This window comes from Nipponia nippon, unplaced genomic scaffold, assembly GCF_047370975.1.
Source record: "Nipponia nippon isolate SJK-2023a ecotype South Korea unplaced genomic scaffold, ASM4737097v1 scaffold_24, whole genome shotgun sequence".
NCBI lineage: Eukaryota > Metazoa > Chordata > Aves > Pelecaniformes > Threskiornithidae > Nipponia > Nipponia nippon.
Genome location: NW_028262341.1, coordinates 6,384,929 through 6,405,041, shown reverse-complemented (window position 1 = coordinate 6,405,041; position 20,113 = coordinate 6,384,929). Strand labels below are relative to the sequence as shown.

At 38.6% G+C, this 20,113-nt stretch overlaps 1 protein-coding gene across 8 annotated transcripts in view; it reads left to right on the top strand.

The window, feature by feature from the left end:
• Positions 1-20,113, top strand: part of ARB2A (ARB2 cotranscriptional regulator A) — a 265,848-nt gene that overhangs the window by 2,923 nt on the left and 242,812 nt on the right. For 6 of the 8 annotated variants that reach the window (XM_087761455.1, XM_087761449.1, XM_087761451.1 and 3 more), the window contains exon 2: positions 16,904-17,018. The exons of the other annotated variants lie outside the window; for them this stretch is intronic. Coding sequence is in view for 5 of the 6 variants with exons in the window: in XM_087761449.1 (XP_087617575.1) it covers positions 17,010-17,018 (9 nt within the window). In the remaining variant the exon portion in view is untranslated. The remainder of the gene's footprint in view (positions 1-16,903; positions 17,019-20,113) is intronic. 8 annotated transcript variants of the gene reach the window in all.

Below are 20,113 nucleotides of genomic sequence, written 5' to 3'. Positions count from 1 at the left end.
GTTTCTACTGAGTTGCCTTTTATGTACTAGTTAGCTAATGTTTGGAAGACCTTCTCCTTATAATTACTCAGTGGGGATTTATCTGTTGGTCTCTTTTCTTTGAAGTTCACAACCTTATTTTTTTTTTCCCTGAAGACTCAGCACTGACTTTGGAGGTTTTGTCCATTCCAGGCTCTATAGAAAAAGTTCTGAATGCGACTCTGTTGCTGATACTTTGAATTTGACCCACTGTTCCTTTGGGGAACAATGTGCTGTGGTGACTGAGGAGTTTTTTAGATTTACAATAGATTCCTGGAATTCTTTGAAGTAAAGCATACATACAAAGAATGAATGGATATCTTTTTTTATTTTTTTCCTCTCACTTACTGAAACAAATTGGTTAACAGTGGGCATGAAAACATCTGCTTATGAAATCTGATGCTGCCCTATGAATTTTTTTTGTGCCTTAGGAGAGACATTTTTTTTTTAAGTGCAGTCATACATACATCTACTTAGCCTGTAGATCAGTTTTACAGATTTGCACTGAGTGGAATTCCTGAAGTACAATTTAATGGGTTTAAAATGGTTATTTTTCATGGATGTTGTTCAGTGTTTTAAGTGCTGTGGTTAAAACGTGCATTATGTGTACATACACACTTTTTTATTTTTGAGAGGAAGACCCTGGAGTGAGGACTCTGAGAACTTAATGTTTAACTACTCACAGTATTCCTTATGCTGTTCTTGTAATGTGACCGAGTCTTATCGGAAGGTGAAAAGGTACAGCATTCAGTTTTGTATAATCCTTGCCTTTCTCCTCAGCTCACCATCAGATACTTATTAGTGCCAGTTTTGGTAGTGATTTTTGTTTTATGGCTGACTGCTTCTAGGAATTATGCTGGGACCCACAGGTCATTTCCCTCCAGCTACAGACCTGCTGTTGTCAACAGAATGCCCAGGGTGCAGTTTCACAGCCTGTTCACGTTACTACATCCCCACTGCTGGAAGGGGCAGCGCTCCTCTCTTCTTCCTGCCCCATCCCTCCTGGCCGTATGAGAGATCAGCTGGCTGCGTAGTGAGCCCAGTAAGGAAGCTGCTACAGAGCTGGAGATACAAAATACTCCTTTCTTGTTGCATCAGCTTGCTCACTAGCATGAGTGCCAGCATGAGAAAGGTTTTGGGTTTGTGGTTGGGCGTGGAGAGGCTGGAAGAAGGAGAAGGGCTCAAAGTGTTGTATCTTATGGCCTTCAGCAGACCGCAGCCTGAGTCACCTTGCATGTGAACTGGCTGTGGTGCCAGCCCCTCTACCAGTTTCCTGAGCAGTCTGCTCCTGTGAGTTAAATCATTAATGGTACTGCTGGTGAGGATGGTGTCCCACTCTGTGGACTACTGCAGTCTTCATGTAACCGCTTTTATTCCTGTTACACTCTGCTGGAGACTATCGGCTTCCAGCTTGATGGAACCTCTCTGGTACTGCAGTTATATTCTGTTGAGAGGGTATTCAAAGAGGAAAGATGAACCATGTAGAATTTATCCGGCTAATTTTTGCTGTTTCTGCTTTACAGTTACTGTAGTTTCTGTGTTCTTCCAGCTTCCTGTTGCCCAGCAGAAATTGAAGGGGACCTGTCTGTGATAAGCCTGCTATATAGACATTTGAGTCTTGGAAGTATTGATTTTTGACACTTACTTGAAACAAGTATTGTCTCAGCAACTGTAGTATTAGCTGAATCCAATATATTTAGTACGGTGGTAAATTTAGGGAACTCTTCTGTTAGCAAATAGGGTTTTTTCTCAGGCAGGCAAATGAAATTTTTTTTATTGTACGTCTAGAAAGAGAGATAATGGTTAAAATAAGAATTAGCTGTACACATTGTCAGTTGGACTGCAAATGAGCCAGTTCTGGTGTTGACTGGAAGCAAGTCCATACCTGAAGCACAAGTGATACTGAATGTTAGTGTTTGTTTCTTGATGCTGTGCATTTAAAGACAGACCCATCATACTACGTTGTTCAAGTTTTTGCGTGGTTTTGGTAGTTGATTATCAGTTGTTCATAAGTTTTCTTGTTTACTGCCAATTTCAGGTCAAGGTTTAAACTAAATATTTTTTTGAGAGGGACATACTGAAAAATGGTTTTGACTGTATTGAAAATATTCTTGATTACTCTTAAGTACCCCTAGGCATCTCCAAGATGTGGATAAGAAACACAAAATTTAATAGGAAGATAGCTTTGGAAATTGTGAACTATTTCCCAAGACAGCCAGTCTGGATTTGTCTGAATTATAAGCTTCATAAAGTTGCCGTTTTCCATCTGCAATTAAATCTTTTAAGATATTTGTTTTGAATTCTCTGGACATTTCAGCTGCAATGTACGTGCTCTGCTGGCCTACTGAGCTTTCTTCACCGTGTCAGCTTTATGCAGCGTGCATGACGAAAGCTCCTGGTGGGACACAGGAGAAATGGGTTCTCCTATTTCTCGTCACCCCTTAACTGAAGTATATTTTGGCTTAGGAACAGGCATAGTGGGCCTCATTCTTGTTTTATTTCTGCTACATTCTGGGAGTTAGTAGCTCCGTTGTACTTTGCAGCCATTGTATACCTCGTGCTTGAAGGAAAACTGTCTTGGTTTTTAGAGTAATAACTGCTTGTCTGAGAAGATGGACAAGACGATTCTGATTGATCGTGTTGTCAGTATGCCAGGTACACTTTTCTTGAACATTGTGTCAAAGACCAACAGATGACATAGTGGTTATAGTTTCTTTTAAAGTTCTGCAAATCTTGGTCTCCTTGTTTAACTGAAGAAGATGCGAAACCATGTTCGTTCTTTGCTTTCTTCCTTCTTGTCTGGAGTATAACCAAGCAACCTTGAAAACATCCAGCTTTTTTTCTAACATATCAGCATGTAATTCCTCTTGCAGATCATGTGTGTTATAAATCCATCTCAAGAAATAAGATGTTGAGTAAGTGGACTAGATTTAAGTAAAAACAGGCAAAACCAAAACTGGAAGTATTTTCAAAGGAGAAATACGTTAACAGGGAGACTTGGTAGTGAAAGAGCCATGATATAAAGGCATTATGGAAATATGGTGAAATGAGGGATAAATAGGTGTGCTCATGCACGCAATCTGTATCTCTCTTGAAGAATAATAGTCCGTGTAGTGAAAAAGTATTTCCCCACTGAAGCATACAATTAAATCTTGTGAAATAAAATCTGAACGACTGGGAATTGTGTATCTGTATGTTGATAACTCCCAAGCTGCAAGGCTGTGTTAACATAGGTACCCACCTCCAAGCCAAGGAGAAATATTTCAGAGTAAGCAGAGCCATCAAAATCAACACAGCTATTATAAATGCAAACTCGGGTTTGATACGTGCTAGTCAATAAGTCAAAAATTAGTGGAGGTTTCTTGATGCTTTATTTGAAATATTTGTATTTTGGAATAGCAGAATTTGAAATTTAGAAGAATAAACTATTGCCTATCACAGTGATCATTTATTGAGTCCTTCTTTTGCTTTGTCTGTATTTCTTTCTTGCCCATGTTGGCGAACCAGGCTAAAAAGTTTTCAGGCAGGAGCTGTATGTTCCTGCCTTGTTCTGTCACCTCAGTTGTACCAGGTAATGAACTGAATCTGAGAATTGATAACTTGAAAGTATACTCTTAAAAAAAGGGGGGGGGGGCAGGAAGAAAGGAAGGTAGTTTTAACTCAGATCAGGTCCCTGTTCTGGTTTAACTCAGATCTGAGTCCCTGAACCGGTTCACTATGCATTGCTACAAACAGTTCTGTCAGCACAGCTGAGGGGGTAGCGTGGGTAGGGGGTGGGACCACTTAAGTCGTTTTGCAAAGATGTGTTTGGGAATATGTCCTTTGATTCGAGGACCTGGGGGCAGGAACAGTCTTTGTGCTGTATTTGTTCTCTATGACACAGTGGGGTACTTGTTATCTGTCTGGATGAAGTCGAACACAGCTTTCCCTTGGGTTGGATTTAACATTTCTCAGCATAAGAAATTGTCCTCAATTTTTAGAAATTTCAAGCATGTTCTGATAATGGCAGCATGAAAGCTCCAGGTTATCCCACTCGGTGTTATGTCCACTGTGATAATGAAACATTTTTTTCCAACAAGATGCAATAGATGCTTAACCACTATGCTATGTGAGATTTCATATCTGTAGCAAACCCTAGCTAGTATTTCTTACTTTATTTCTTGTACTTTATTTCTTAAAGACATGATTTTCTGTTGTCAGTGACTCAGAAACAGACAATGACATTTTTGGCACACAGTGCCATTTGTTCTCCATTGTTGCTCTTTCTAAATAGGTTATATCTCTTGATTTCTAGCATTACACTCATGTGAATCATCCCACTAACTTCACTAATATCAGATAAGTTGAATGTATGTTCCTGCAGGAGTGCTTTAAGTTCTTGTTCATTATCTTCCCAACATCATTCTGTGGGCAATTAAAGATTTTTTTAATTTTTTGCCTTTTTATTCTTTGTTCTGTTAGTTCTATTCTCCTTGTCTTCCTTTCTGGTGACTATTTAAGTAGTCATAAAAATTAGGATAAATCCCTAAGGAGCAATTGTGAGAGGACCACACCAAAAATAACCAGAAGTTTGAATTCTTGCCTGTGTAAGGTAGTTGGTTGAGGGAGGAGGGGAGGCAAGGAAATATGGTGAGATGGGAAATCCAGTTCCTTAATGATACCAACCCATACCTGCATTTTCTTGGGATAAGAGAGAAAACTAATACCTGTTTTGTGTCAGACAGAAATTGAATTTTTCAAAGCTAGTAGCACATTCCTTTGAGAAGCTAAGATTTTGCCTACCCAGTGGTGTCCAGAGGAAACATTTAAAAGAACATTGTTTAGAAAATTCCCGAGAATTGCTATCTTTAGAGAGAACTACTAACAGGAATATAAGAAAGCTTTAGAAATGTGATAGTATTAAACTACCTAGCTTTCCAGAAATGGAACATAGTGTAGAGAATAGAGTATTTTTAATTTGTTTGCTTGTTCTAAATTGTGCTTATCTGCTGTTCTATAGTATAGGGTAGCAGATAAATATATTTTAACGTTTTAATATATTTTAATGTTAATTAAATTATATATTAATTAATATATTTTAATGTTTTACTTTATGAGAAATGTTGGTAGATATACCCCAAAATAATTTACTGTGAGGGTGGTCAAACATGGGAATGGAGCCCAGAGAAGTTGTGGAATCACTATTGTTGCACATGTTCAGAACTTGATCGGACAAGCGCCTAAGCAGCCTGTTCTGATAAGACCTGGTTTTTCAGGAGGTTGTACAAGTTGGCCTCCAGAGGTCCCTCCCAGCATACATGATGCTGTGGTACGGTGCCTCTGTGTTGTGGATAAGAAACACAGTACTTGGCAAGGTCTACTTTTGTGTCAGGTATCAACTTCAGTTTTAGAATGTAAAAATCTCCAGTGATTCTACCTGTACAAGACATGCTGTGCCCTTTTTGTTGTTTGGACACGTGCACCAGTGCCGCAGAATAACTGAACGTGCTTGCTCCACCACTGGACTGTGTTGTCCAGTGCAAGTGGACAACAGGGAGTTTGGTCTGAGGAAAATGCTCAATGGCTTTGTTATTCCCGTGCTCGTTCTGTCATGGCAGGATGAGTGAAACCAGGAGACTGGAGCTGAGTGGATGAGAGGAGGTCTGGAACGAGGAGTTGAGTTGGCAGTGTCTCTGTGAAAGCACTTGAAATGAAAGGACGAATGAGGACAGCTTGGGGAGGGAGTGGAATGGCACTAGAAGCTCTTGGGGTGGAATGAGGCCAAATGGGACTGAGAGTTTGTGAGAGAAATAGGAGAGGATGATTGAGAGGCACTTAAATATGCGGGAGGAGGAGTTGAGGATGGGAGAAACATTAGGGTCATACTTAAAGCTGAAGAGAGGAAGGTCGGACAAAAAACTGAATAGCTCCTTATAAAGTGAGCACCTTCATTCTACGTATTGAAAGGCAGAAGTGCAGTGGAAAAGAACAAATGTGTTTATGCCTTCGTTTTGTTAATGACTTGAATGATGATGGCGTAGAGAGTACATTTATTAATTTTACAGAGAGTACCAGGCTGGGAAAGGATTCAAGTTCTGTGAAGAATAAATTTAGAATTTCAAATGGCTTAGAAAAATTAGAGAAACAACGTAAAAGAAATAATGCCGTTTAAAAGAACAAATGCAGAGTACTGTGCTTAGATTATATAGTTCCCTACATAAAAACAAAATAGCAATAATTCTAGAAAAAAGAATCCCAGATTTTTAGGTGAATCATAGCCTGAACATGCGTCAGTAGCACTGTGCTGTTGCAATAAGGGTAATCATTCTTCTCGGATGTATAGTTAGAAGGGACATATTTAAACATATCCATGATAATTTCACTCTATTCCACATTGCTTGAGCTTCATCAGTTTTGGGCATCACATTTAAGAAAGGGTTTGAGCCCATGGGACAGTCTTCCAGGGGAAAGCAATGAGAATCTTCAGAAGTCTAGGAAAAAAAAGTGCAATGTGGATAGGTGGAAAGAGTAGTTTGCTCAGACTAGAGGAGACTAAGACAGTCTCCAGGTACAGGAAGGGATGCTGCAAAGAGAAAGGGCATAAACTTCCTAAGTGTCAGGAAGTAAAAGGCTGTGGCAAAAGTTAGGAAAAGTATTCTCCTGAAAAGGGTAGTTTGATATTGGAATAAATTTCTATTTACAGCCATAATACTCATACTATGTCAAACAGGGTAGTTTAGTTGTCAGTAATACCTGGGGATGTGGTTTCTCTGTAGTAGATGGAGAGTGTGCACTACCACCCACCTTGCATGGGGAGGAGACCTTCAGCTTTGGTGGGCAAGGTTTTCCCTTGCCTTCCATTCCTCAAGGCTGTCAACCAGAGTTGGGGGAAGCAGAGCAAAAGGCTGGAGGTCTGACAGTTTGGATGTCCGTTGAGGCATAAGATGAGGTTCAAGCGTGAACTTAGCTAATACCATGAACTTAACTTTAGGCAGGTTGTGCAGTATTCATCATGGGTATTTTTTTAAAAGAATTTAGTCAAGACCACACTGCACAGACACTTGGATATAAACGACACTAACTTAGAGAAGTAGGAGAGAATGAGGTAACTTCTTTCCTCTTTGTTTTTGTTTTCTCCACATTGTTTTTTGTATAAGACTGGAGTTTTGCGCATGGATGCTGAACTAAGTTTGTGCAGGCAACCTTAATTTTGATGTTTCCTGATACCTCTAGACTTGACAATGTTCAGTAGTCTTTGGGTAAGGAAAGCACACATATTAAGCATATGCTGTCATCTATGAAAACACAATACGGGCATTTTTTATTCATCTGCAGGATGATTTTAACCAGCTTGAAGGTGTTTTAATGCACTTAAAAGAATGGTTGCCAACAGAATGAGTAATATCCAGTGTTGTCAGCTTTCACAAATTTGTCATGGCTGTGGCCATGATGGTTTTGACAGGTTCATCGTGATAGATTTTGGTTGTTTCACACAAATTGAAGAATCAGAATCAGAAAGAAATTCCTAAGAACACAAAACTGAAACCCCTGAGACCGCTAGCTCTCATTCTTGCTCAGCCACACACTGCTCATAATGATTCTCACATCCCTTGTTATAAGCTGTTCATTGCTATTGCGGGAGGTGACTAACATATGTATAAATACACACACATACACATATACTTTTTGCATATTCATTTGTTGAGCACTTTTAATTTTTCTTATCTTCACAGAATGACAGAGCAGTTGAGATTGGCAGGGACCTCTGGGGATTGTCTAGTCCAACCCTGGTACCCAGAGCAGGGCCATCTACAGCAGATTACTCAGGGTTGTGTTCAGTAAGTTTTGAGTATCTCCAAGGATGGAGGCTCTGTAACCTCTCTGGGTGCCTGTTCCACTCTTTGACCACCCTTAGAGTAAGGAAGTTTTTCCTTAGGTTCAGACGTCTGATTTGTGCTCATTCCTGTTGCCGTCTCACTGGGCACCACTGGGAAGACTCTGGCTCAGTGGTCTTTCCTCTCCTCATCAGGCATTTAATAGGCACTGATAAGACTCCCCCCCACCCCACCCTGAGTCTTCTCTTCACCAGGCTGAACACTCCCAGCTCTCTCAGCCTCTCCTCAGATATCGGATGCTCCAAGCCCTTGAACGTCTCTGTGGCCCTTCGCTGATCTCACTGCAGTATGTCCGTGTCTCTGTTGTACTGGGGAGTCTGGAACTGGTCAGAGCACTCCAGATGTGTCTCAGCAATGCAGAATAGAGGAGAAGGATGATGTTCCTCAGCCTGCAGGCAATGCTTTTCCTAAGGCAGCCAGGATGTTGTTGCCAGGATCTTCCTCACTAATTTGTTTCTTCAGGTCTCATTTTAAACTTCGAGCAACATAGATATAAAGTCTAGAAAATATTACCTACTTTGTTCTAAATTGTGGATTTTTCCCTTTCCAAACTATAGTAGCTTGAACTAATATTATGTTTTGTGAAGTTTCAGAGACGGTAACACAAAAGGTATATCCATTGGAATGGAGGAATTTGCGTCAGCTGATTCTTGCAAGATTGAGAAATATTTTGAAGTTGAGTAATTTTTAGGTACAGACTTACTTTGGCAGTTGCTTTCCATTTAGTTTGAAGCCTATACCTAATTCTTATGGTAGTTAAACTCCTGGCCAGTTAAGACACATTTTACCAGGAATATAAAAATAATATTTCTCTGCCATACTGGGCTTGGTTTTAAAGCACTTGAGTCCTAATTTCAAATAATTTTGGATGTGGAGTTCATGCTGCTTAACTTTTTAGGTGTTTTTAGTTTTGAATGTCTCCAAGGACAACGCTCTGTCCCATGTCCCTCTCCCCGTATTTTTTTTATCTTTATCAGATTTTTTGTGTCACGTTCCAGATTTGTACCAAGTCTGCTAAACTTCATCGTCAAGATAGCGTATATTTTGTCTAGCATTGCTGATCTTTTATTAACAAGGTTGGTTTTGTTTTGTTTTGTTTTTTAAATTACTTTCCATCTGCTTTTCCTCCTCATTTTCTTGTTTTTTCTGTATCCTTCTTCATGCTTTACAGTAGAATTTAGTAATAAAGCATGGACCAAAATAAAAATTTTGGTTTCTCTAAGATTTTCTTTCTCTTCCTTTTTCCTCCCACTCCAGCATAAGGAATTTAGGAGAAGAGGGTTTTGCTTCTTTGGACTATGTCACATCTTTAAGCTGTTGTAACTGAAATGTTTCTTCTGCTTTCATTTGGGAGTAGGTTAAAAACAGAAAGGATCGGAGGGTTGACTACATTATCATGTGGATTCTTGCAACATTTTTTTTCTGTGCTGTAATTGTTATTGGCAGTTGATGTGATATTTTTCTTTGCGGATTCATTGTGTCCTGTGCTTATACTGCTAATGTGACCTTATAATGCTCAGTACAGCTTTCATTTAATTACAAAAAAAGAATTCTTGTTTACATAAGGATACTTTAAAGGTGGTGCTATTTCAGTGCAGATTTTATTGAAAATTGTCAGTTATATCAGAAAATGTTTGTATTGCCTATAATGTGCTTTTCAGGAGTCTCTTGTTACACTCAATGAGGCTGATGCTGGTTCGTATCTTTTCCAGGTGACACACTGTATTATGTGTCTCTGCTTTTCTTGTGTTAATTTTCGTGTAGTATTGGGAAGCAATATGATCAGCTGCTGTAGACGTTGACATGAAAATAAGAACGTTAACATGGATAGACCTTAGTACATATGTATTTTGTTTACATGACTTTTTAGGATTAGGCATTATCCATCTGATATTAAGGTGACATGAAGGTAGAATAGCACAATGGGTTGTCTACCCTTGTCCTGTAATTACTGTTCTTTTATCGATAAACTCTGTTGTAGCTGCCACACTATTCAAATCAATGTCGTGTTTAACAGCAGAATTCCTTATAAAATGGCATCTAATCTCAGTCTGAAAGAGCTTGGAAGAGTCCTCTACTTCCTGTGACTTAATGGTTAGTCATTGTCTTTTTCAAGAGTGATTATTTATTAAAGTTGACCCAAAGAATGGTAGAAGAGGTTTTAAGGGAAGTCTTTTCTTACACATTTTAAATAATATTTTGAACAATAAGGAAACCCTAGAAGATGAGAAAAGTGCTGATCCTGTGTCAGTACTTTGTAGAAAAGAGTCGTTCAGTCCAGACGATAATGAATTGTTTAGCTGATGGTCACAACTTGGGTAGAATAAGGGGATCCTAATGGAAACTTCTAGTAATAGATAATTAAATGACAGAATAAACTGTTTGTTCAGATACTAAGTTTGCTTGATTACAGTTACTGCTTCAGTGTAATAGATTTAAGATTTTGTAAAGGGAGTACTTTAAGATAAATCTCATTCAAACTTCAAGACTGGTAAATAGTAAAGAATTTATTTGGTATTATCCAGTTATTTGGCAAGTTAGGTCTACTGTCTAAAAAACTAAATTAAAAAAGCAGGTCAGGTTTTCAGAACTGAAACAAGAAAATCAGGAAAATTGGGGAACTTCCTGAGAAGCTGCCACTTCAGAGGTATTTGTCCTATGGTGTTTGGCTTGCATAATTCTGTCAATTGGGATTTAAAAAATGGAAAGGGACAGAGAAACTGCAAAAAATTACTTTGAGTTAGAATCAAAATTTCATAGAAAGAGACTCTGCTAAGCTTGTTCAGTTTACCAGAAGAAGGAGATAGGACTTGACTGTAGCATTTAATCAAGTAAGGGAAAAACAGAGAGACAAAACTTAACATAGGAAGGCATAGTAATAACTAGTGACTGAAGCATGAAGCCAGAGTAATTCAAACTGGAAATAAAGTACAAAAGACAGTGACTAGCCTTTCAGACTGTCACAGTAAGTGATGGATTCTTTAGCTCTTAATAACTTGAATTTGGGAGCGGATGCCTTTCTGGAAGAACTGCTGTGGTTAAACACAAGTTACTGGTCTCAGAGACTGGTAGCTGAAGGAAATAAAAGGTCTCTGTTTAACAGGAAGAAATTCTGATGGATTCTGTGGCCCCGTCTGGCCTGAAACTGTGAACCTTTCAAGTAAAAATCATGAACTTATGGTGATCCTTTTTTGTCAAACTAAGTTGCATCTCCAGTCTCTTTCTTCCTACTCATCTGCTGCTTTTATCTTCACCTTTGAGTTTGGCAGTACTTGGCTGAACTTTGCTCTATCACGCATTCTGCACCTACAAAATGTAAGACAGTTCTCCTCCTTAGTAGGGATTCATTCAAACTGGTAGGAAATGCAATGTTTTGCACAAAATAGACAAAGAATTTGACAAGGTTGATTTAGAATGATTGGTGAAGTTTCTTTAGCCCTTGTCTTGGAGTGGTTGCTACTAGGACAGAGTGTTTAGGCTTGAGGCTAAACCAAACCATGTGATGCATCTGTTCAACCACATTGAAGTAGTTCTTGTTACAGGTAGAATTTAATTTTTTCAAAGACTGTGTTTGGGTAACTTTGCTTAATAAGATGGCAAATAAAAGCTATCAATATGTATGGCAAAAGCATCCAAAATAAAAAGAGAACAGTTGTTCCCCATTTTTTTCTTCTGGAGTTCAGATCACCGGTGCAAACGAAACTGCCAGATTCATTGTCATAATTATCATCTGTATTTGCGCACAGCAGTAATCCATCATCCATCATGCAGGGTGGAAGACTAGGTCAGCAGGAATTGCCTGAGGTTTAACAAAGATACGTGTAAGCTTGTGCACTGACAAAGGCATAATTCCCAAACAGCAGTGCAGGCTGGGGTATGGCTGGCTGGGATGTACCTCTCCTAAAACGGAGCTGGAGGTCTACTGGATGGCAAGCTGAACAAAACCAGCACTGTGCTCTTGTGGCAATGAAGGCAAACTGAGTCCTCCGTTGTATCAGTAAGAGCGGTTTTAGGATGCTGTGTCTGGTTTGTCCCCTGATTTCAAGAGAGACATTGAAAAATTGGAGAAGGTCCAGAAGGTGGCCACCAGGATGATTAGTATGTTAGAAGGATGATTGACATGTTAGAGAAGTCAACATTTGGAGAAAAGTTCAAGGAAGTTTGTAGAGGAGAGAAGGCTTGGAGAGATTTCTTCTGTCATCCAATACCTAGAAGGTAGTTATAGAGCAGGAGTTGTTTTCTGTTCACAAGGATGCATGGTGAGAGGAGAAATTTCATCTGGGTATAAGAAAAAGAAAATCTATTAGAAATATTAAACATTGGAATAAGTTCCTCAAAGGCATGGTGGAATCTCCCTAACTGGATATACTGAAGGCTCATCTTGGCAGCACCCTGGCTTACCTGATGTAAGGCCCTGGAAGGCCGAATGAAGTAAGGTCCAACAAAAGTTTGGAGAGCAGATAATTTCCCGAGATCTTTTCCAACCTACACTGCTCTGTGATGCTGTGGTTAGAGCTTTTTGGCAGTCTTGGCTCTGGGCAGATGTAGTAAGCTTGTAGATTAGGCAGTAGCAAAGCTGTCTAAAGAAGTTTGATTACAGTTACTGACTTAGGCAATTAATGGAATATTTTTAATATAAATATTAGATTTTCAATTTTTAAAGCTGAACCAGTAAATTTACTTGCCTTGCTTTTTTATCTTAGTTCTTTTTATTGTTTTGTAATATAAAGTAAAAGGAGATCTACTGATGTGAAAAAATTAAAAATACAAGTGTGATGCAGTTGGAATTTTAAGATCAAGTTAATCTTAAGTAATCAGCTAAAAGAATAATGTGTCTACATTATTGACATTGTTTATATATATATATATAATAATGTGGTGCTGCTTTATGACAATCCAGCAGAAGCAAATCTGTGGACTGCATGTGTTTCATGGGGCTATTTGCTTTGCCTGCCAGATAGTTGAAATGAAGCAGTACTTCGTGGTTCAGCTGGCCAAATATCATGTGCTGCCTCTCAGGTAGAGGGCAGAGAGAAGACATTTGAGATACTGTATTAGTAAAGCTGGGAGAAATGGTAAAATAGAAGAAACAGGTGTCCTACAGCAGAAAAAGCTGTGGGCAGAGCGGTATGGCAGATTTCTTGAGGCAGATGCTGCTGCAAAGAGGAGGTATGTACACTATGGTAATTCGGGGTATTTTATTCTAATTCTGAAATAAGGTATCTTGATGATGAACTGATGTCTTCAGTAGCCCTTCATGCTTGTTTCAGTTGTGCATGATTTGATTCCACATAGCATCCATCTGTTTTGGATATTTCTGTGTCATCAGAGTATCTGTGTTAGATGCAGAGTAGTCAGGTGGAGTGGTGATATTTATTCTTTGCATGTGCACGTTCTGGAAGGAGGAAACAGGTGTGTCACAGAAAGCTGGGTGCACCTCTTACCTTTCCCTAGTCTCTTTCTGTGGACCTCCTCAGCATGGAGTCTGGAGTAGAATTAGAAATACCTCACTGTGTATGGGGATCTGAGCTACAGACCTGGATTCACTGCATTTCCAGCTGATTTGTCTGTCTTCTTTTCAGGAGTCTTCAGTTAATGGCAGACAGCCCTTTTGAAAGTCACACTATTACTTAAGAGCAAAGGGGGAGAGAAAAAAAGTTATTTTAAAGTACTAGACACATATGCATATGTCTAGGGTTTTTTAGCAGCTTTTGATGGTAGCCTAAGCAGAAATCATTTCCCTAGAGTTTTCCAGTCTCTCTTTCTCTCTTCTTCTGTGGCTGTCCTGCAAATTACTTTGGTGTCTCTCCTAAGAGAAGGCTCTTTTAATAGTCTGTGAGTTTTTCTGTGTTCAGAGGCCTTTTTCTCTCCCAGCTGACCCATGGGATCACTTGAGAGAAGATGACATTAAAAAAAGATTAAAAATTCTGCCTTTGTCCTGTAACTGCTTAGTATGTACAGAGATGAGGCTATTGAGAGTCAGTCTTCTCCACCCCAACTTTCAAGCCAGCATCCCATTAAAACCAAGTCTAGAACAATCATCCAAGCCATTTTTTTCATAAACTATCACAGGGCAATGTCAGGTATATTATGAAGTAATATTGTGCCAAGTCCTTGTGGCTTATCCTTGCAATGTACATTGACAGGAAAATCTGATTCTGTAATTAAAGAGCATTTCACACAACTGTTTTCCAAATAATTAAATTGCTTCAACATTTATTTTTGTCCTCATTAGCTGAGATGTAGCCCCATGCACTAATGGAACAATACAAATCTTTCACTGAATGTGGCATTATTACACATTACATGGGCTTTTTCTGAGGCTTCAATTGCAGGGTGTTAATTCTTCATAAACATTAATTCCTTGAATTTTCCCTAGTATCTGATGTTTGTGGAGGATTTTTACTGGCCTTTTAGAGGAAGGTGGTGATGAAAGGCATCTTGAAATTAATGTCCTGCTCATCAGCGTACACTCATCTTGGGTACTGAGATTGGGAAAGTTAGGGAAGGTTCTTCAAAGTTCTTATAACAGGAATCCAATGATCCATAGTTCTGAGCATTGAAGGAAAAATCATTCACGCTGAATGCCCAGAAAATGGGAAATATACAAAAAGATGTTATCCGAGAACATTTCGGTTTTGAGGAGTTGAGTAGTCCATAAAAACAGCTGCAAATTTCTCCTGTGAACACAGTTCTCCCAGGCAGCGTTCTCCTGCCTTCACTGCAGGATCACTACCTCTGTCCCTAGAGTTGCTTGCCTAATTCATTAGATAACTATCCATCTGCCTCAACGGAAGTATGGTTCTTCGTACACTTAATTATTGATATTCTGCATATTTAAGAGAGTATTGTATTATGTCTTCTTGTGCTTTAACCCCTGTAGGCAGCCAAGCCCCACCTCAGCCACTTGCTCACGCTGCCCCCAGTGGGATGGGGGAGAGAATCAGAAGGGTAAAAGTGAAAAAACTCGTGGGTTGAGATAAAGACAGTTTAATAGGGAAAGCAAAAGCTGTGCGTGCAAACAAAGCAAAATAAGGAATTGCAGGTATTCAGGCAGCTCCAGGAAAGCAGGGCTCCAACACACGTAACGGTTACTTGTGAAGACAAATGCCATCACTCCGAATGTCTCCCCGCTTTCCTCCTCCTTCCCCCAGCTTTGTATGCTGAGCATGACATCATGTGGTATGGGATATCCCTTTGGTCAGTTGGGGTCAGCTGTCCCAGTTCTGTCCCCTCCCAACTTCTTGTGCACCCCCAGCCTGCTCGCTGGTGGCGTGGGGTGAGAAGCAGAAAAGGCCTTGGCCCTGTGTAAGCACTGCTTAGCAATAATGAAAACATCCCTGTGTTATCAGCCTTGTTTTCGTCACAGATCCAAAACCTAGCCCCATACAAGCTACTATGAAGAAAACTAACTCTATCCCAGACAAAACCAGTATGTGTCTTCAAAGCTGTTTCTACTACGGAAGAATTCTTGATGATCATTTTGAACCTCATGTTTGGTTGGTAAGACCATCATGTTGTAAACCTACCAGAGGCTGTGTTGAGGTTGTGCTGCCTCTTTTTGTATTATTTTGACATGTTTAATTGATCATGTTTACATGCATATGCCTATGAAGGCAAATTCCAGTATTTCAAGAATGTTAAACTGAAATAATTAAAATTTTCTGTGTGTGGAATCATGTTGACTCTGCCTTGTGTAAACAACTGAGTTGCTGACACAGTTGGGATGCTAATGCGTATAGCTTGTAGTCCTCTGTTTTTTTGAACTTATGGGTTAAAAAAAACACTGGAAAGTAGCTGCTGTGCAAATAAATCAGCCTTTAGTGTCAGCTGTAGTCATGTGGTTTATCAGCTTGTTCCACCACCATTTGGTAGAAGGCAAAGATGTACTGAGATTCCAGGACTTTGGGATCCTTGCCAGTTTCTTTGTATTCTAGTGGTTAAAGATCCTGCTCTTTTAGCATCTATTACTCCCCTCCTGTTCATCTTCCCCCCAGCTTTTTGCAGCTGTATGGAGCATGCTCTAGGTGAATAGGTAAATTTTCTGGAAATTCTGATAAATCTTAATGAGTCTATAATAAATGTGTGCAAAAAGCAATTTTTACTTGAGCAGATCTGGGCAGGCTTTAAGGGTAACGGCAAGAGGCAGACACTGCTAAGCTGATCCTCTGGCTAAATTTCTCATCTCTGCAACATGGAGATGCTGTAGCTGCTCATTAACATCAGCAGAACTGAGCAGAAGATGCTGTCTCTGAACCTTCTTCTTATACAAGAGGTAGACATTTTAGCTGAACTTTTTCAAAACTGTTTAATCTAAAGCAGACTGGAAATAATTGGCTTTCAGAGCTGAAGTTTGGCAAACCTGTAAGTAGTTGAAAATAGGGTCTTATAAGTGAAGGAAAGTGAAGTACAACCTTAATTGAAGCAGTTGTTACTGATGTCATCTGTAGTGCACTAAAAGCAGGAATAGATAAAATGTAATTAGACAGAAAATACTACTAAGATTGAAGTATGTATTTTTTGCTTTGTTGAGCCAATACAGAGAAGCGACTAGAGCCAAACTGTAACGCAGCCATGTCTTTGAAGAAAAACTGGGTCTTACTCAGTCATCAGCCACATCGCACAAATCTAACCTATAATTGTCCCTAGCTTGCTTGGGATGTCAGTTTACAGAGAACAAGACTCTAATTCAATTGTATTCTAATAAAGCAGTGAAATACAAAGAAGCATTCTGATGACTCCTGTTCAGATTATATCCAGATAAACTTGATGGACTTGTGCTGTTTGAAAATACTTGTGGGTTTTCTTCTTATGTTGCACTTCTGGTGGGTTAGCACTGCAATTATTTTTAGCCTTTATTTGGAACATTTGTAACATTGACTTAATTTCAGGTATTGCTAATGTAGAGAAAAATCATATCCTACATTTTTTTGCCACATTTCTAGCTGCATTTGCACAATGAAGAATAATTGAAGTCTGTAAGAATCTGTGTATGTGTGCATTTGTTTCAGAGTGGGGATACATGGTACGATGTCTAGTTTGATTTGAAGACTAGCACTGTTATACAATCACAAGCCCCATGGTCCAAACTTCCAGTACCACTTTACAAACAAGAACATGAAATATGTATGTATATTCCCTTAAGTGTGCAAAAGTCTGTTGGATTTGGTTGGTTTTTGTTTTGTTTTAAATTTAATGACCATTTGTTTGTGAATCTGTCAGTTCTGTAGTTGCATTAATAGTGGTATGATGAAAATGCCGCCTTGTTGTCTCACGTGAAACCATGAAACCAGAATATTTCTGCTGTCAAATTATTTTAAGTATTGCTGGGCATTGAGTTGAAGAGGCACAGAATATGCATAAGAGATTTTGTGCTAGAATATCTTAAGTTTGCAGGGGAAAGCAAGATACATACAAATAAATATACATTCTCTTGGCAATAAACTTACTGTAAATCTTTCTTCAGGTGAAATGGTAACTTGTTTTTTGTGAAGTATGCTTGCTGTAGCTAATGAAAAAAAACAATCATGGGAAAGATTTTTTTAAAAGAATCGGCTAAGTAATTGTACAGAATAACACATTTAAAATATTCTGTATTTATTGCAAGAAACTTGATGGTGGTATTTGTGAATTATGTGGAGTGGTCAGCGTATGCAGTTGGAGATCACTGGGGCTTGAAACTGATGCCTAGAATGAACTGCAATTCCTGCATTTGCCTATAAGCAACCATTCAGAGAGCTTTATAATTTTCCCACTGTTCATTTCTGCACCATCAAACTATAGTTGATTCGACACCTGTCTGTCAAAGAAAGGAAATCCAACCCTCTTATCTAATTTCTTCTATTTGTCATTTAAACAAATATCAGTGAGGGATTCAACAAAATGCTCTGTTCATACAAACAATGCATAAAATACTGTGTGCTTGTCTCATCCTCATTCTAATATCAAGTCCTCCCTCCAGTGGCTGCTGTAACAGTTTTATACTTTGTCAAAAAGAACTGGAAATTCTCTTTCGCAAAGCTAAATTCAGATTTATTTGTTTATTTATTTTGGTGCTTCTAGCTTGGCAAGTGAACCTGTTAAGTTATCTACTCTTTCCTCAGTGGCAGGGTCTTCATCTGTTACAGGAAGAAGAAGGGTATCTGTTGTAGAGGCAAGAATGCCAGGGATTCTTAGTCACTGCATTGATTTATCTGATTAAGGGATGGGGGTTAGTTTATCAAGGTAAACCTGTTCAGATAAATTTGATGTTTCTTCCCGTGAGTAATAACAAGTCTTTGAGCACCTATATGTATTTTGTAGCTGCATTCACTTACTTATACCCAATTATGAATTTTGAAGTCTTGTGTGAGGAGGACTACCCAATTTGTATGACTACAAAAATTTTCATCTGGGCTATTACAAAACACTATCACTGTAATTTTCTAGCACTTCTAATAATTTTAACTGGAAGGAGTAAGTTTCTTTTCTAGATGATTTACAAGAATGTACATGGTTTTGTGCTGCAAGTGTAAAACTGATGATGGACAAGATTTTGTATTTGGTGATCTTTTGTGAGTGGACTATTTGGAAGCATCTGAGGAAAGTCTTTAGTACCATCCACATGTGTGAATTGCCATTTGAATAATTTTAATATTTACATTGACTACATTATATGCTAGAAAATAAAAAAAAAAAGTCTCTGTGGGTTTGCTGTTGTTTTTGTTGATTACTTTTATTGTGAGTGCTAATCTGATTAAAGCGTTAGCCAAAAGATGCACATTGTAACTGAATCGTGTTAAGTTGCATCATAATTTTAAAAGTGCACAATCTAAGCAGAGCTCTCCTGGTGGTGTCTTTAAAAGACTTTTGGTAGTGTACTGTCGTTTCCCATCAGCTTAATCTGAACAGCCTCTGCAAAGGAAGGTGTCAAAATCTCTTGCAGGTACACCCTGTAGAATGGATTATTGGACTTTCTTTAACCCCAACTTAAAAAAAAAACAACCAACCAACAACCCCACCACCACCCACATACCCCTCTACTTAGTTAATAGCTATCACCCCCTTGAATTGCTGTATTTTTCCTTAATCTACAAGAAAATGTTTCATGTAATAGGTTTTCTTTAAAGACAATAGAAAAAGTCTTTATTATGCTTTATTTATTTTTTATTTTTTTCTGTTGCCTTTACAATGAACTACTGTTACTTAAAAGAAACCATTTTGGGGTCTTTCTTACAGGTGTAACTATTAGGGAGCCAGTAGTACAGTTGGTGAATCCTATTGCTCTTTGTTTAAAAGTTACAAATTGCTGCAGAGATACAGTTCATGCAAACTCATCCATGAAAAAGTATATTGGGGAGAAGAATAAAACAAATTGGTAGTGACTGACAGATAAAACAAAGAACCAAAAAAGATGAAGGGAAAAAGAATTCAATGCACAGAAGTCTTTTTATTGAGAAAGAAGAAGCGGTGATTGTGATGTGGTAGTTTGCTCCCTTGGTGTCAGATTTAAGATGAAAGAGATTGCAGATTTGAATGTCTGGGTTGCCTTCTGTGCAGTAGGAGACATTTAGAACTATATTTTGCATGTAAAGTCTCACCTTGAATATATTGAGGTTTGTTCTATAGCTGGACATTTACTCTATGCATTTCAATGCTGTTAATGTATTGTAGAAATCACAGTGGTTTAAAACTGTGTGCTCCCTGTAGTTTTACTAAAACAAAACTGTATAGTACAGTAAGAACAATAAAGTGGAGTTAATTGATGAAGAAAATCCTTAAAGATGTGGAGGTTCTGTTGGTTATGTTTTGATTTTTCTTGTATCTTCTACTTTGGACTTACACGTCTGGTGCTTCTCCAAAAGACTTATCATTTACCGATGTTACATTGGAATCACAAAAGACAAGTATCAATTAGATAGATGTCCTTTTAGGATTAGGGAGAAGTTACTGTTCATTCCTGTATACTTGAATCTTTGACCAAACTTGATACTGGAGTGTGTGTCACACTTTGTGGCAAAACATCTTAATCCAGGATAGTGTGATGAGACTTTAGAGTGTCCAGTATAAGTTTTGCAGGAGAGGAAAAAGTTAATTTTAATTTTACCTTACATATGGTAGGGGTTTATAATACTCAGGGAAGTTTTGGTTTCAGAACAAGTTCTGTTTTTTTGTGATGTAAGCAGTAGCAAATGAGATCTGTTGAAGCAGAAGTCAGTAAATTTGTTGATTTCTAACTCTTG